General features: G+C 41.5%; 1 protein-coding gene across 2 annotated transcripts in view; it reads left to right on the forward strand.

The window, feature by feature from the left end:
- Positions 1 to 16418, forward strand: part of OSBPL5 (oxysterol binding protein like 5) — a 63881-nt gene that overhangs the window by 8402 nt on the left and 39061 nt on the right. Inside the window, exons 4-6 of one of the 2 annotated variants that reach the window (XM_009635447.2) lie at positions 8111 to 8191; positions 8861 to 8962; positions 10605 to 10808. In XM_009635447.2, the coding sequence (XP_009633742.1) occupies positions 8111 to 8191; positions 8861 to 8962; positions 10605 to 10808 (387 nt within the window). The remainder of the gene's footprint in view (positions 1 to 8110; positions 8192 to 8860; positions 8963 to 10604; positions 10809 to 16418) is intronic. The other variant, XM_035890984.1, reaches the window with a different exon arrangement.

Raw genomic sequence — 16418 nt, forward strand, 5'->3', positions numbered from 1 at the left:
TGGGTCATGTTTACATTCCTGATAGCAGGGGGAAATAATTTTTAGAAATCAAACTGTAGGGTGTGCAGGTTTAATTAATGGATTCAAGAGTAAATGTTCTAGGTAACAGATCCATGCCATGAATACTTAACCCTTCTTTTGGCACAGTGGATATAACAAACCTTGTTGGAAATCAGTGTTCCTTCAGCAGCGCTATTTTTATGTACCACACCACGTTGACTCTTTTCACCCGATAATGAGAGGAAAGCAAAGCCAGTCGAGTGATTCGGTCCCTGGACTGGGGCTTAGGGGACCTGGAATTCTGAGCTCTGACTTGGAGTCCCTGCATTTCCGCAGGCAGATTAATTGCATTTCTGTTTCACATCTTCATCAGTGAGGTGGAAACGGTTCTACATTTTGTTCATGCGGGCCATATCCACACTGCATGATGGAGCAGGCTGCAGGTTGCCCAGGTTAGCTGGCACTGAGCAGGATGTCCCATCAAAACTCTATAAACATCTGTGAACTTGTGAGCTGTGAAGCCGTTTAATTGCAACCACACTACCCTGTGCTTGAGCTCGTAGATGGAGTGCTAGTCTATGTCTGAGGTGTGAACACATCCCGATTGTCCTGTCTGTACAGACAGTAAGATATTTGATGCTGGAACATTTGCTTTCAGTGTGATTGTGCAGTTTTTAGCAGTATGTGCTTCTGATTTCAGGCATGGCTTCTCATCCCAAATTTTATTAAAACAAATTCAAGGCACAGTTCAGCTACGTACTACGTTGCCAACTTTTCTGCAGCGTGTTTTCTCCTATTTAATTTTTCAAGTGGAGTCTCTTTCATCTCCTCCTTCAAGGATAAAAAAAGATTAGCTTATTTATTTCAGATAGTTTCTCATATTAGTTTCTCTTTTTTTTTTTTTTTTTTTTTTTGCTCCTTTTCGGGTTAAAAACGATGGGGAAGTTCAGCTAGCACTTGCAAGATATGGTTGCCTTAGCAACAGGCCTCCTAATCTGGTAGGTGACCATGTTTTTCATATTTGTTTTTCTTTTTTTTTTTTTTTTTTTTGAGCCTTTAGCATTGGTTTATGGGACCAATGCTCACAGGTGTGGAAGTATCACAGAACTGTCTCTAAGCCTCAGGCTCACCTCTGCAGCCACCTAGTAGAGTTAGCACGTGCCTGGTAGTGACAGGAGATACCTTTCTCTCATTTTGTGTCTCCTTAGCACTGTTAGTGTCCTTTAAGGCACCTTCTATTGCAGTGTGCAGTGTTGCATTTTCTCTTTCTTCCCTTCCTATGCTTACCTATTTATTATACTGTCTGGAGAGCAGCTGGGGTACCTTGATATGCATGCAGAGCCCACAAATAATTAAAGTGTATTTTAAGGAATAGTCAGAAAAATCTTGAAGCTGGCACTCAGCGGTACTTCCCTTTTTTCATTCCCCCACTAATGTCACAATGAAGTCTAAAATTATCATATTGTCGGAGTGTGGCTGTTGCATGCACAGCTCTATGACGTATGGGAGGGCAAAGCTTAGATTGCTTTGTTCATCATGAATGAGGTTTTCCACATGCCTGAATTGTTCAAGTCATTATTGTGTAATTTGTATTCTATGAATCTAAGTGGCTGCTAGGAATTCAGTTTAGCTGCGAAGTAGTTCAAAACAGCTCGTACGATCACTCGAGATTCCAGCTACAACTCCCATGCTCTCTTAAGCTCATCCTTCTAGATCCATGAATCGTGCTCTAAACCTCTGAGTTAATTCCAACCACAGTTACATTTGGGACTATCATAAAAGATCATTCACAACTCTAGCAGCCTACAAAGGTACATTTCCCTCTGCTCTCCCTTAGCCAGCAAACCCAGAAATCAGTTGTCAGAGAGATCCAGACATTGCAGGAATCGGCTTGGAGAGGCTCAGGAGTGAAGTGTCCCCAGTGTGTGCTAAGCACAGCTTTCTAGGAGAACCTGGCCCTTCCAGGTTAACTGGACCCTTGCTGGCTTTACATTACTGTACTTTGTGCTGCTGATGTCGTGGATGTGATTATTTTGGAGCTGGTTGTCTCTATCAAGACTTAACACTCAGTTGCTGTGCCCTGGCCCATGAACACATTGCTTCTTCAATTCCATGTGCAACATTTTAGGGTATTCACTGTTGTCCACAGAGGGTTTTGCAGCTGATTTCAAGTGAGCAGAGATGTAGTCTGGAATATCTTGGGAAAATCCTGTAGAAGAGGGGTGGGAGTTTGCACTGAGAGACAGGAAACATGGAGCATCCCTAATTTATGTAGGTGCATACAAGCCCTGAAGCTCCCAGGTGCCTCACAGAGCGGGACATGGGCAGTAGTAACTGTTCGCTTACAGAAATGAAGTCTCAAAGTTGGGTGAGCCACAGCAATCCTGTCGTGTCACCTCGGGTCACTGGTGGTCGTAATTCCTTACTCTAGTGTTTTGGTGGGGGAGATGAGTGTAAATGGAGGTGCTAAAATTGAAATGATTTATTAAACAATTTAGCAAAGCATATTTTAAGCTGAAAGTCCAGTTGTTTTTCATTACTTACTTTCTTGGTTTATTTAAACTCAGCTTAGGAACAAAAGTTGTACCTGCAGCTAGAGGGGAAAGCAAAGCTTTGCTTCAGATTTCTGCTTAGTACTGCAACTTTATCAGACACATGAAACAGCATCTTTCTCAGTGTGCAACTTCCCATCTTGCCTAAAACGTTCTTTAAATATTCTAAACTTGCAGAACATTCTCCCCATGAAAGGCACGCTTAAATGATCATTTAGCAATCCCATGAGGTCTGTGACTTTTTTATTAATTACTATAATCTGATGCAACGGAGCAAACGTTCCACTAAACAGAAGTATAACTTGGTATTTGGAGCTGCTTGGGTAGCTGAATTTCGGCAATGTTTTCCCCAGATATTGCTGTCATGTCAGCTATTTGTCTGTACAGGCTTTTCAGTTTGTGCTAATCATTGTGCTATTTCAGTGTTGTAAACACAGTTGCTGTGTCTTTGTAACGTTGTTGAAATAAGAGTTTGGGGTTTTTTTGAAAACTATAAAGTTTGAGATGAAAATTATTGGACTTGCTGTAAAGCAGCATATTAATTGAAGGGTAATCGTTTCTAATGCAAAGCTTGTTTGTCAGTAAGAATCATTTCACTGTCTCTACTGTGCTTTGGATGAGCTGTTAGTACACAATAAAATAAAAAAGTTTTAAAAAAATTGTTTATAGTAAATTGAAAACAAAATTATTTAAATATAGTTAAGATATCTATGAATATTCACATCAGTAACAAGGAGGCCTTCACTTCTAATGTTAAACCTGGCTTTTCCGTAGTGTTTGTACTACTCAGGAACATTTGTTTCATTTCTTTTATTTCTGCAGTGATACAGATCTGTAGCAATTATACGTGGAAAAGATATGGAGAAATTACATGTGAGCAAGGATGTGTCTCCCATGTGATGACTGTTTTTGCTTTTGTGAAACATAACTTATGACCCCGGCTGCTTTTGTTCTGCCTTCAAATTCCCATCTGATTTCATCTTTCCCTCACTTGGATGCAAAGAAGAAAAAAAGACTGACTTGTAAGCTGTCACTCTTTTTAACATGCAGACCACAGCTTGAGAATTACTTTATTTAAATGTTTCTGACTGGAATAATTCTATCTATTTGTCCCTCATGACACATTTTTTGTGTCCATCCCATGCAGCGAGGATTGCTTGTGGTAGACAACAGGATATTCCTCTTGCTATTATCCAAGGCATGGCATGCTGATGGGCTGGCATCTCCCACACCAGAGTCAATCACAGTCTGTGTTTCTGTGAAATGGTTTGGTTTCTCTTGGAAATGAAGTCACCAAAAAGACACTGGATCAGAATAGCACTATTGTGAGGACGCTACGCTCTCTTGCAAAGCCTGGCAGAAGTGTAAGGGTATTGTGCTAACTGCTAACAATCAGCAGTGGATCTCTGGAGCTACATGACTGAGATGAAAGGGAACAGAAACTTAACAGGGATAAGAAGTATGTCTCCGAGTACAGTACAGCCCGTTGTCAGCCGGCAAGGTCATCACTCAGTCCTGGAAAGGACAGATCTGGTTAGAGAACTAAAGAGGGACAAGAGCCTGCAAGTGCTGCTGCATGCCCTGGTAAAGTTTCTGGCAAATGAACAGTCTTCCCTCCTTATAGTTGTGAGAATCAGTATATGGAAAACATACATATTGCCTTCTTATGAGAATATTCCAGTGTTATTTTTAATTTTAACACCAATTCCCTACCCTCTCATTGTATAAGGTCTCATCTCTGGTTAATATTGTTTACACGTTGCTGCAGAGAGAGGGGGCCAAATTCCGATATCCTGCACAAGCGTTATCCCAGAGTCCATGAAAGATTTGCTGTGACAACAAATGTCTTCTCTTAGTTTTCTGCCAGACTGAGAAAGGCAGGAAGGATGTCATTAAATGCTCTTGATGTGTTTTAGCAATGTAAGACCCTGCTGTGTCTTAGGGATCTTTAGAGCTGATGGCCCAGATTTACTGAATCTAATATATGCCACGATGTAAAATCAAAAGTATTGCGACAGATTCATGTAAAAACATGAAATCATACTACTTCAAGTCCTCCAAACCTGGAGGAACTGTACGTTGCTGTCAGTAGTGTGGGGGCCTATGGGATGCAGTCCTGGGGCCTTAGATCCCACCTTTCCTGTGAAAAGGCAGGAACTTTAAACCCAGAAATACAATGCTTTTCACCCTGTAGACCTGGAGATCAACCTGCAAGCAAACTGTTATTTTGGATCTGTGGTGATGCATCCTCATAAGTATAACATGAAGCAAAGTCAGCAGGGAGAAGCAGTTTGCCTCGTTAAAAAAGTAACTGGGGAACAGTGTCAAGTTTCCAAAAAGAGAAGTCCCAGGTCAGGCACACCTGAAAGCTTGTCTATGGCTCCTAGTTAAAACCATGGCTTGGTTTTAGTAAAGTTTTCTCTCTTCATAAAGCTTGGTCATTTTACAACCATCTTGGGGAGCTGCACTATTCATCACACAACAAGTGCATCACAGTTTTTGGGACATGGCAGCACAGATGCTTATTTTCCCATGCCTAGAACTTCTTACGCAGGCAGTGAGGGACTTTGCTACTGCTTCTTTCTCATCCTTTCTTAAGCCTGTCTTAGTGTGCTTCATCCCTGTGGCCATGTTTCACTTTACAGGCGAGGTTAGCAAATGCAGCATGTCTGGACATAGCTTGGGCATGGGGGAGGCAGTGCCTGAAGGAAGCAGCACGGTGGTTCAGGAGCCCACCACAGCAGCCTCCAAGGCTGTTGATCCAGCTGCTTTGACTGAGTGAAAGACCAGTTTGTAATGATTTCAGACAAGTTCCACTGTATTTACTGAGCTCCTAAAGGCTGTGGTGGTGTAGGAGATTATCCCTTCACCCACTGTTGTGGGCTGTGGCTTTATAACGTGCTGGTGTCAGTATCCTTGGTCATGAAGCTACGAGTCAGCTCTCCTGAAGAGGCAGAATCAATGTGTCTCTGTGTAAATGTCCCAGTTTTGAAGCCTTGTGGTTGTTTAACTCCATTTTTAGCATGAGCCAGAGAGACTCCAAGGAGGAGGCAGGTGTGGCTGGTAGAGCAGTAAAAGTGCCTCTGTCTATGTTAATGCCGGTTCCCCGTGAGCAGTGGGTTTAGGGCTCAGGTTTGCATGGTTTGCAGCGGTTGTTGGAAGCCTTTCTGAATTCATCTTCAAGTAAGTTTCCTTGAGCCAAGTGGGCTTAGGGACCAAAATTTTATTCTTTATAGAAGTGCTGAGATGTCATTGTCTAGACAACAAGTGACTGTACCTTGTTTTAATTAGTTAAATAGCATTCATTATATCCTGATGCTTTGCAGACACCTGAGCAGGATTTCCTAGAATCTCAGGGACATCTGTGCTCTTTCTGCTTCTCACAGTGGCTAATGAGGAATAGTACACTCTGTTTCTCTCTGTGTCTGATCTCTTGGGCTGGAGGGAGTGAAATTACCAATAAACAGTTGGCTCATAGTTGTATCTCAAGGACAGGACATTCTCCCTGCTAATTGGGAGAAAGGCAAAGAATTATTCTGACCAGTTTCAGAGGACACGCGTCTCAAATCATGAAAGCATAATCTCCTAATAATTCTGAAGGATTCTTGCTCAGAGGCATTTAAGCACTTAGAAATATTTCCTCATAAAGAAAAGCTTATAGCACATCTCCCAAATGTCTACCACTGCCCTTTGAAATGTGACAAAGACCCTGTGGGCGTAATTCTCTGCCCAGCTGTCCTATCTGTGCAGCGGTCCCCACTGCTTGTGTTTTTACAGTGAAGTCCCATGTGCAGAAATACAAAATACCCATCAGAGACTGCATTGCAGGTAGAGGAGGCAGGCCTAACCTTCTATTAAAACAAAAATGACAAATATTTAATAGTTTGCAGGAGTCCAAGAGCTGGCATTTTCTTTGAGTGGATCCAATGCCCCGTTGACTTGCAAACTGGACAGTCAGATCAGGGACTTCACTGCTTTTTATGCACCATCACAGAGTTTTCATTTCTCTATTCTTAAGTATCACATCTAGTTCTGTTTTTAGTGAAAGGGTATGTGAGAACAAGTAATAGGTTCTACAGTGACCCTGGCTCTGTTGCAGATTGCACCTTCTGCCCCTAATCTCTACTAGTGCATCATCCACAAAGAGTTTTGCTCAGCTGAGCATGCACCCTTATCTCCCATTTTTGCTCCTGCCACAGTCCCCAAAGCATAGCTGATGGCCTGTTTGCTGCGATCCAGTCATGCATTTGCATGTTTTTATCTAAGTCGTGTTAAAAGGACTGATCCAGCTGTCGTTAAATATTTCCCTGCTCAGCTCACACTAACATTCAGCATAGTTTGTGGCTAAAGCAGCCAGAGAGGTTTCTGTGTCACTGGGAGGGAAAAAGAAAGTGGGTCTCAAAACTGAAGGCGCTGTAAAATGATTACATCAACTCATGACATAAAGGAGAGAGAGTCTGGGAGCCCAGTGGCTTTGTTTCACATCACAGCAGTGAATTTATAAATGGGAACTATATTTGATACATTTTTCCCTTAGTACAGCTCATTTTTGTGTCATACTCCTTAAATCAAGGTGGCCAAGGGCTGAGCTTTTTTATAAAACTGTCATGCATAAGTAGCAGAGACAGTGCCTGACCCTGAAAGATCACAGTCTGAATGCATCAGGCACGTGAAAGGTTGGGAGGTAAAGAGATACAGGGAGAGAAAGTAACTTCCCCCAGGTCACATAAAAAGTAGCGGGGTCCAGACTGTACCATAATCCTCATGCCACTATAACCTTCCCTAGGTTTTGGACAATTTGCTGACAGTACCTATCCAAGTAGGGGTCCTTGTTGTGAGTTGGGCTCCAGAGAGCTATACTCTCTAAGCATGCATTATTTTGGGAACAGTAATACTGTGACCATGTCTAACAAAAGTAAAGCATTTTTTCAGTCCATCAGCACAATCATGAGATCAGTCTGCAGCCTCTGAAAATGAATTTAAACAGCACTGACACTATCAGACATGATTTGAAGTGACTGTATATTTTGTGCCTCACTTCGCAAGGCCAAGATGATGATTATTTCCTGTATTATCTGTAACATGATTAGGTAATTTCTTGCTCAGTCATGTTTCTGGACGTTTCAGCTAGGGCAATGGTCATTGCCAGTATCAAATTTAGTTTGGAAAGATCTGTAACAGCTTCCCCATAATTTTTATTCCAGTAATTGAAATGCTTTCAGATCTGAAGAGAGATGGGCAGTTTTCAAAGTTAGGAATAAGAATAGGGGGGTTGGGGTTGGTTTTTTTTTTTTTATTTTACCAAGATTAATGTCTGCATGGGAGAAATATGAAGAAGATTTGGTGGGGAATTTTCTAACTAACTCTGAGTGTAAAAAGAAAGTTTGGACTGCACTGCAAATACACATTTTCTGCACCTGCCTAGTGTTCTGCTGCTGAAGTCTACAATCTGCTCTTTCATGGATTCCTGGAAGATATAAATGACTCCTCATTACAGCATAACTTGAACATCTTCGTGTTAACACATTCCTATTTCCTCTCTCCTCCTTTTTTTTTAGATCGAATATAAGCTTTGCAATGGATCTGACAAAGAGTGTGTGTCTCCCACAGCCAAATTCACGAAGAAGGAAACACTGAAGGTATGTGCAAAGCAGCCAAGTCAGCATCAGCTGACTTTTTCTTTTACAAAACAAGTAGTACCTTCCAAACAAACCATTGGGAACTACATTGAGTCATTTCCCAAGACCCGGAGAAACCTCTGACTCTTCTAGGAGTCATTATAGGCCAAGGATATTTACAGGCTTTATATACACGATTAGATTATATACTGCAAACAGAACAAATTGATGTAATTATTTCACTCTGTTCGTATGTTCCAGAGCCCTTAGGTACCTCAAGAGGATTGTAATCCTTCATTGGTCTTGTTAGGAAGGGTATGCCTAGGTAATCTGAGCAAATTATTGCTTGAACGCTTGCTTGTCTACCAAACCACAATTATAACTAACTTGGTTTAGATGAAATCAGATTTAAGCTCTTTAATTTGAGGGTTGGGGAGGACTGAGTATTCAGCCTCTTTCCATTCCCCCTAAAGAAAAGCCAAATTAGTTTATGTCTAATGGAACTTCAGGAGCAAAGAAAATGCCTGCTATCGTGTTATGGTTTTGTTCTTCCTTGTGCTCATTTCTGGGGAACCTGTGCTGGGTCAAGTTCTAGCTGTGCTATACATAGCTGTCCTTAATGCATTATGTTCTTTCCTCCCCAAAAGAGGCCATGATTACAGCTGCTATGTTTTCTGTTTTCTCAACCAGGTACAAAAAAAAAATTACAGACAGGAGAAGAAAAGAGCTACCAAGCAACTCTTCAGTGCTCTAAAGGATCCCAGTGTAGTGATCACAGCAGACTGGCTGAAGGTATTTAATACAGACCATTGCTGCTGAGGCTGTAGGAAAAAATGAGAAGCAGTTGATGTGTCTGAGACATACGCACCGACACTTTTTTGAGTGAAGGAATAATTCTGAGTTGAAGTTGCTGTAAAGCCATTCTTAAATAACTGCTATGAAAGTGGAGTTATGGGGAATATTTGCGTTCCATCTTAACCTCACTCAGTCCATCTATTCCCTGTCCTTAACAACAAGGTCTCAAAAAGTAGTATAAAAGGCATAGTACAAAAGGAAGTGATGAGGTTTCTTTTTTTCTTCCTCTCTGAAAGAGTCTGCTGGCCTCTTCCCATAGATGTGGTTTTGTACTGAAGGGGGAATAGACAGAGTAACAGCCTGCAAATAGACAGACACAGCTTGTTCTATTGACAGTCGGATTTTATGTTGTCACAGCACAGAACAAAACATATTGGACCTGATGACAACTGTAATTTCTCCTTGTGCAAAGGCTCAACTACTGACAGCTTCTCACTGAAGTCCTGAAACTTTGTGTGTGGCAAAATACATTTGGATTGACATTGAGAGATGTTACCTTTGAGCACTGTTTTTCTCCTCATTTGGGGCCATTTGGTCTTCTCAACTAAATAGTGAATAACAGTGAACTGTTTGTCCCTTTTATAATGGCCAAACTTAATTGCCAAACATCACCAAACGCAGAACTCTCTTTAAAAGTAACTTAGGGATTTCGTTAAACAATACAATCGCATTTGACCACTGTGAAAAACCTCCAACATTGTTCTATGATCTGTATTAGAGGCCAGAAAAGTGAGAAGCATATGGTTTATTTGAGAAATTAGATTGGCAACAAAATGTTTTCATAGTGTTTCGTGTTGATGATAGATAAATACTGAGATTTTTAAAAATACAAAATACCTGTTGCATGTTTGCTGTGGCTGGAAATTTCTGGTTCAGCAACAAATAATGCTGGGCCACAAAACCAGAACACTGCCACAAGATTTGAAGTTTGGCTTATGTACATTGAAGACAAGAAGACCTTAAGCAAAATCTAACCTGACTGAGAAACTTCCCCATTCTTAAAGCTGTTATCTTTAATACATGTTACCAGATTTAATGTCTTCTGTACAAGAGAAAGCGTGCATTGAGCTTGACAGAGAAATAAACCAGCTGGAGAAGGTGCTTTTAAAAATGGGGTATTTGACAAAGCCCATTTCTAGCTCTGTTCTGTGGAACACTATTAAAATGACTTGTAAGTCAAATTAGACTAGTTATAACATTTTTCTATGCAATGTTCTAATTGGTGTGTCCTCCATGATTATTAACAAATCACTCTCATATGGGCCAGCAGTGCTGGTTGCCTAAAAAGTTAAGCAAGCTGCTAACACTAAGCCAGTAATAAAATGAAGTAATATGAATAATTGTAATGAGTAATGTGAAGACTAGATGCTGATGGCCAGATTTACAAGCTCTGGGGTTTTGCTATGAGATACCTAATAATAATCCCTGTTCATAATAATGCAGTGTATTTTCCTAAGGAAGCGCATCGTAGTGTGTCCTTGGGAGAAATACATACTGGAAATACAGTATAAATACTGCTGGTTTTATTTTAAGGAGCAACATAAATGCAACTTTTTGTTCTCTCCCTGCTTCCCTCCAGATTCGTGGGACTCTGAAAAGTTGGACCAAGCTGTGGTGTGTTCTGAAACCAGGAGTGCTGCTGATTTATAAGACGCCAAAGATTGGACAGTGGGTTGGGACAATCTTGCTCCATTCTTGTGAGCTGATTGAGAGACCTTCCAAAAAGGACGGCTTCTGTTTTAAACTTTTTCATCCTTTGGATCAATCAATCTGGGCTGTAAAGGTAACAATCCTGATGAGTCAAACAACTTCTTGGTCACCAAAGTGTCCGAGCCTTAGTATTATCTAGCATTGAAATTATCTTGATTTGCAGTTATTCAGTTGCTGTTAGTGATGATTTGACTGCATAAAAAGATTAAAGATACCAAAGCTTGTTCATTATGTGACATTAAAGGAACGTGGTGTGTTGTGATTAGTTATATAAATGTGTCACTCTTGCTGTATAGATGCATGCATAGACTGAGGAAAGGGGAAGCATGTTAGTGCAGGAAAGATCAATACCTAGAAGTTACATCAAGCCACGGCCTACATTTTTTAAAAGAGATGAGGAATAGACCAAATTAACTGACTTCCCCAAAATGAGGATACACAAAGCACCAAATACTTCGCACAACACTGGAAGAGGGCTGACTAGGTGACAAAAACCAGAATAATAGTTTGACTTTTTCTTTCTAATGCCTCTGAGGTTTGGGTTAGTTTGCAATAGACTTGGAACTCAGTGGTCTGCTCAAGCCTTGACTTTTCCACAAAAGCGTGACTTTGGATAGGTTGCCTTAATTTTCTCTTCTTTGAAATGGAAATAGCAAGGTTCTTTCCCCTTCACTTTGAGTTGTTCTTCAGTCTGTTGTTACTCACAGGCTGAGACAGTCTCTTCCTTTACACACAATAGCTCCTGCACTGACCTCTGGGTCTCCCTGTATCGCAAATGATTAATAGTTTCTCACACTTCCTAAAATAACTCCCTGCAAATTTTAAAGAGCTGCATTTCTTTTTCTTCTTTCCTTTAAGAATGGGCAAAAAGAAAAAAATTATCTAATACCTATGAGCAAAGAGGAAGACCCCAGTGCCTCCTGAGATGCACTGACAGCAACGTCTGTTGGATACCCTGAAGGCAAAACTTAAATGTTCTTGAACTCTCATTTCCCCATTAAAAACAGTGACTCAGCAGAGTTACTGCAGACATAAATTCTCTAGGAGACATCAGCAGTGTAAGCAAGGCATTACAAACTAGTGCCTTGCTGCACGGTGGTCAGCAGAGTCAATCTGCTTGAAAAGACTCATGCGAGAACAATGAAAGCATTTGTCATTGGCATCAGAAGATCTAGCAAAATGGAGGGGAAGCCCTGTGGGAGCAGATCAAGCAGGCTCTCTTCTGTTCATCCCTGCAGTTAATTGAACAGTTTTAAACACAGCTATAAAATCACTATTAAAAGTCTTGCAATTTTTAATAAAGTAGGAGGAGAGAATTAAAATTAACCTTAACAACCAGGGGTAAGAGCTGCTGTTTTCTGACAGTAGCTCATCTCTGATCTGTGCCTAGATTCATTACTTTTCCTTTAAGTCCCAAAGGTGTCATTGCTACCTTGCTTCTTACTCAGTTTTGAGAGTTTTGATGCTTTTGTAATTCGGAGCATGCACGCAAGAAGGTTGTTGAAGGTTGCGGTCCATCAACAAAAAAATTCCCTGTGACTTGACAGGTCAGTTGAATTCTTCTGAAAAGCACAGTCAGGAGAGGTAGTGAAAAAGTCGAATCAAAAGTGCAGTCAGGTACTGAAAAGTAGTGTCGCTGACAGATGTGAAGTGTTCTGCTAGAGTGCCCTTCCTTGATATGAATCATCCAAAAGAAAGAGGAGTTTTTATTAATATGTGTATGTATTTTTGTGTGTGTATATCTAATTCTTGTGTCTCTTGAGAAAATATATGACAGAAATAGGAATTAGGATATTAAATTGAAGGGAATATATCTCTGAAAATGCTTGTGTACTAGAGGAAGTCCCAAGAGATTTGAATTTTAAAGTTGAAGGGATATTCTAAGTCCCGTGAGACAGATATTTAGAAAGCTACATTTGAGCTGCATAGTAGGATATTTCCTGAGACCTGCGTTCAGCTCGCATTGTTAAGTCTGAGAGATGCTTTCAGCCATAAGGTGAACACCAAAATACACATCAAGAAGAAATCCACCAGTGAACTGCTTGATGTCAAAGAAGCTGTCTGCACTCTGACAACAGTTTAAGGCTGAAACTGCTAAAAATACTGTTTCATTTTATGTCATTTTGTGGCCTTCTTTTAAAGCAACTGGAGCAGAATTGACTGATCCAAATTTGTTATGTATAACTGTGCAAAGAAAGCCTATTTCTCATGAAATATAGATTAGCGCAAGCTTAAGCAAAATGCCCAAGCTAGTGTCCATCACAATAGAAATCAGATCTGGCTAAACAACTTTGACTTTTGGCTAAAATGGCTTGTGAAATTTTCAGGGATTTTTCCAGTCTAGAGTTGATGGTCCAGCTTTGACTCACATGAGAGGACTTGCAGCTAACTCGGGATAATTAATGAGCACTTTTGTACGTGTTGGCCTGGCTGCTCAGTAGATGTTTGGATCTAACTGCAGGGTTCAGCCCTGGAACAAATATCTGGTTCAAGCGCTGCCCTAGGCATTTATAGTTGTGCTAGCCAATTAAATTGGATTTGCAAGCATTTAATTTCAGTTAGAGCAGAATGAAATTTTGGGTCGCCTTCCAAATGGTATGTAGGTAAGATGTAAGACCATTACTTATAGTTGAAAGCTAAATATATGCACCAGGGAACTGTTTCTCCTTTGAAGCTCTCTGCTGTCTAGAGCTATCTTAGAAGCATATCACCGAGGGGAGAGAGTCCTTTATTCTACACTGCTTCCCTGGCTTCTTGAGAGTTTTAGCTTGAAACTCCTTCACAGTGCAGATGGATTGGACCTTTGCTCTGCCCAGGCCTTTGTAAACCCAAGGCCAAAACCACCAAGGTCTCCAAATCAGTCAGCAGCACAAGCAGCAGTAAGAAAAGCTCCCTTACTGCCACAGAGGCACTTTGTCCATCGTGTGAAGGCAGCGTGATCCCACACTGCTTCAGGGAAGAGACTTTTTGCCAAGATGACTGCAGGAGACTGGGGAACCCCCACCTAGCAATTAGTGCGGGGGTGTGGGTGTCTGTCCCCTTGCTTTGCAGAGGGAGTGTAGGGCTATCAGCTGGCAGGGTTTGCCCGGCTGCCCCAAAAAAATATGCTGGAATAGTTCGTATTTCCCGTTGAGCATGCTCAGAAGCTAGGTCAAGAGTGTGGTGTGGGACGGCTTTTGTTGACTGCAGCTTGATCTGACGCTTATTTGGAGCGCTAAATGAGTTGGGGTCAGACCTGGCAAGACACATTATTTGAATTTTGTTGATTTTAAGAACTTTAAGTCATTCCTTTAAGTAAAAAAGTTCTAGTAATGGGCTTGTGCTGCTGCTTTTACAGTTGTTTGTTCTACTCTACTTCTACCAACAAACCAGTTAGTTTCATCTTCATCCTTACAGTTATTCACAGTACTGCTAATGAAAGGGATTGTTTCCCCTTTTTTAAGCTTTGTTTTATGACTCTCCAAGAGTAGAGGTCTTATCATACTATCTAAAACAGTGTGAGTCCACTCCATTTTTCAAAGCCTGATCAACCCCTGTTTCATAATGCCTTTTGAGTCTCAAATCAAATGTGAAGACAGGAATGATCTGAAGATGATCCTTTCTTAGTTGTACTGTTTAGAGACTGCAGCTGAGCTGCGGGTCCTAGCATAGCAGGGGTAACATTCACTTTTAGTGAGAGGTGGTCATTGTCTTAGAGGTCTTAGACTCTAAACAGGCCTGATGCTGAAAGGCTGGGAGACAGAAAGCAGCTTTATCTCTGCTGTGCAGATACAGAACCTCATTTACTCTGTGGAGATGTTGACTTTATTTTTATGGCCTCCTCTCTTTTCTTCTTCTCTTCTTTCTGTGGGAAACAGCCCCCCCCATGTACGAGTATGCCTTACTATTGAATATGTTTCCTTGACAGAGTGACCTGGCTGCTCCTAATGTTTATCTACATGCCTACATGGCTGTTAAAACCTTGTGTTATCCCCTCCTTCCCTTCTCCCCCCCTTTTTTAATAATGGTTTTCTGGATCTGTACTGTTTGGTTGTGGGGTTTTTCCTCCAACAGAGCAAGTATCAACCTTTGCACTGAAAACACAAGTAATGATGTTATCAACAGTTCTCGAACAACCTGCTCAGCTGCCAGCTTCTGAAAGGAAAAATGCCATCGGGAATGATGCCTGATTGCATTAATGTCACTAGTAATTTCTTAAGCTGCTCTGCTCTGGTTTACTAATCAAATCTCAACTTTGCCAGTCCTGACTATTAAGCCTTTAAACAGTTGTAATTTTGTGAACCTCTTGTGGGAGAAGGGAGGGGAAAAAGAATTGAGTAACAAAGATCCCAGTTTTTCAGCAGAAGAACCCCACAGATATGAAGGCAAGACTGGAGACTGTTGTCGTCTCACCACTGCATCTTCATGGCACAGACTCAGATACAATTTGATGCTTGTCCTGTGCTTGCACTCTTCATTCTTTCCAAACTTTGGTTTCCTGAGCGGAACTCAAAAAAGAAAAAAAGTACAGATAAAACCACCATTTAACTACCAGACACTTGTACAGAGGAGCAGTTTTCAGTGGCAGTCACAGTTTCCCTGCTTACAAACTAATGCTAGGGAGAGCTCCTTCTTTCAAGGAGCAGGATGTGATACTACAAAGGCCCACGTAAGGGAGGAGAGTTATACTCAAACTGCAAAAATTTGCCTACAGATTTTCAGGATTGTGTGGTATTCTCTAGAAACTCAAGGAAATCTGTATTTGAGCATCCTGGAGAAAACTGCTTGTTCCACCCTGCAGTTGGCATAGTGGTCATGCGAGTATTGGTGATGTTTTCTGCTCTCTATTTATTTCTGACATGATGTCTACATACTTGAAAAAGGATCTGCTTTCATGTTGTTTGTTATGAAGTGAGGAAGAGAAGGAACTGGAGGAGGCTGGGTCACTTTGGAAATGCAAGGGAGGAGGAAGGACTCCCAACTTATTTCAGCCAGGTCATGGCATAAAGTCCATACCATGGGGAGTATGAAGCTGTGCTCCCCGGGTACAGGAACTGCTTTTTCTTAGCAGCTTCTGGAGCTCAAGAGAGAAGAAAACAGGGAGAAGATCAAGGTGGGAGCCTGTGGTTCTGCTCAAAGAAGTGCCTAATCCAAGATGGACTCTGCCTCTCTGGGAATCATTTCTGGAGGGTCATGCTGAAGGGATTGTGGAGGATGTTTACAAGACACTATAATCTTTTTTTGCCACAGCTCCTAAACTGAAGGCAACTTAAACAAGCAAAGCCTGTTTTTGTTAAAGCCTGAAGTGGCTGTCACCCCAGGCACTATGGCATAAAGGTTCTCAAAGAGTCTGGATGTAAAGGTGAAAGGCTGCAACCCAGCAGCACGTGCCCATGCTGGGAGCCCTTTGGTCCTCAGCCTGTGGTTTTCCCTGTCTCCTCCTTTCCCACAAACAGGTTTGCAGGGTGGAGTTTCCCCTTTGTTTTCTTCCAGAAAAGCTGCCATTGCCTCTCTCCTAGAGGCAGTCACAGCAGGAGCTGTGGGCTCCTGCCACTTTTATGGTGGCACATTAAGTGGTGTTTCATTGCTGGTGTGTCGGGCTGCAGAGAGACTTGACGTGCACTGCATGGAACAGCCAATTCAGGCATTGCACAAAGGTGGCTAATACCAAGTATTTGACTGTTTTCATTCCAAGCAGCATGAA

This window comes from Egretta garzetta, unplaced genomic scaffold (assembly GCF_000687185.1).
Source record: "Egretta garzetta isolate BGI_Z169 unplaced genomic scaffold, ASM68718v1 scaffold133, whole genome shotgun sequence".
NCBI lineage: Eukaryota > Metazoa > Chordata > Aves > Pelecaniformes > Ardeidae > Egretta > Egretta garzetta.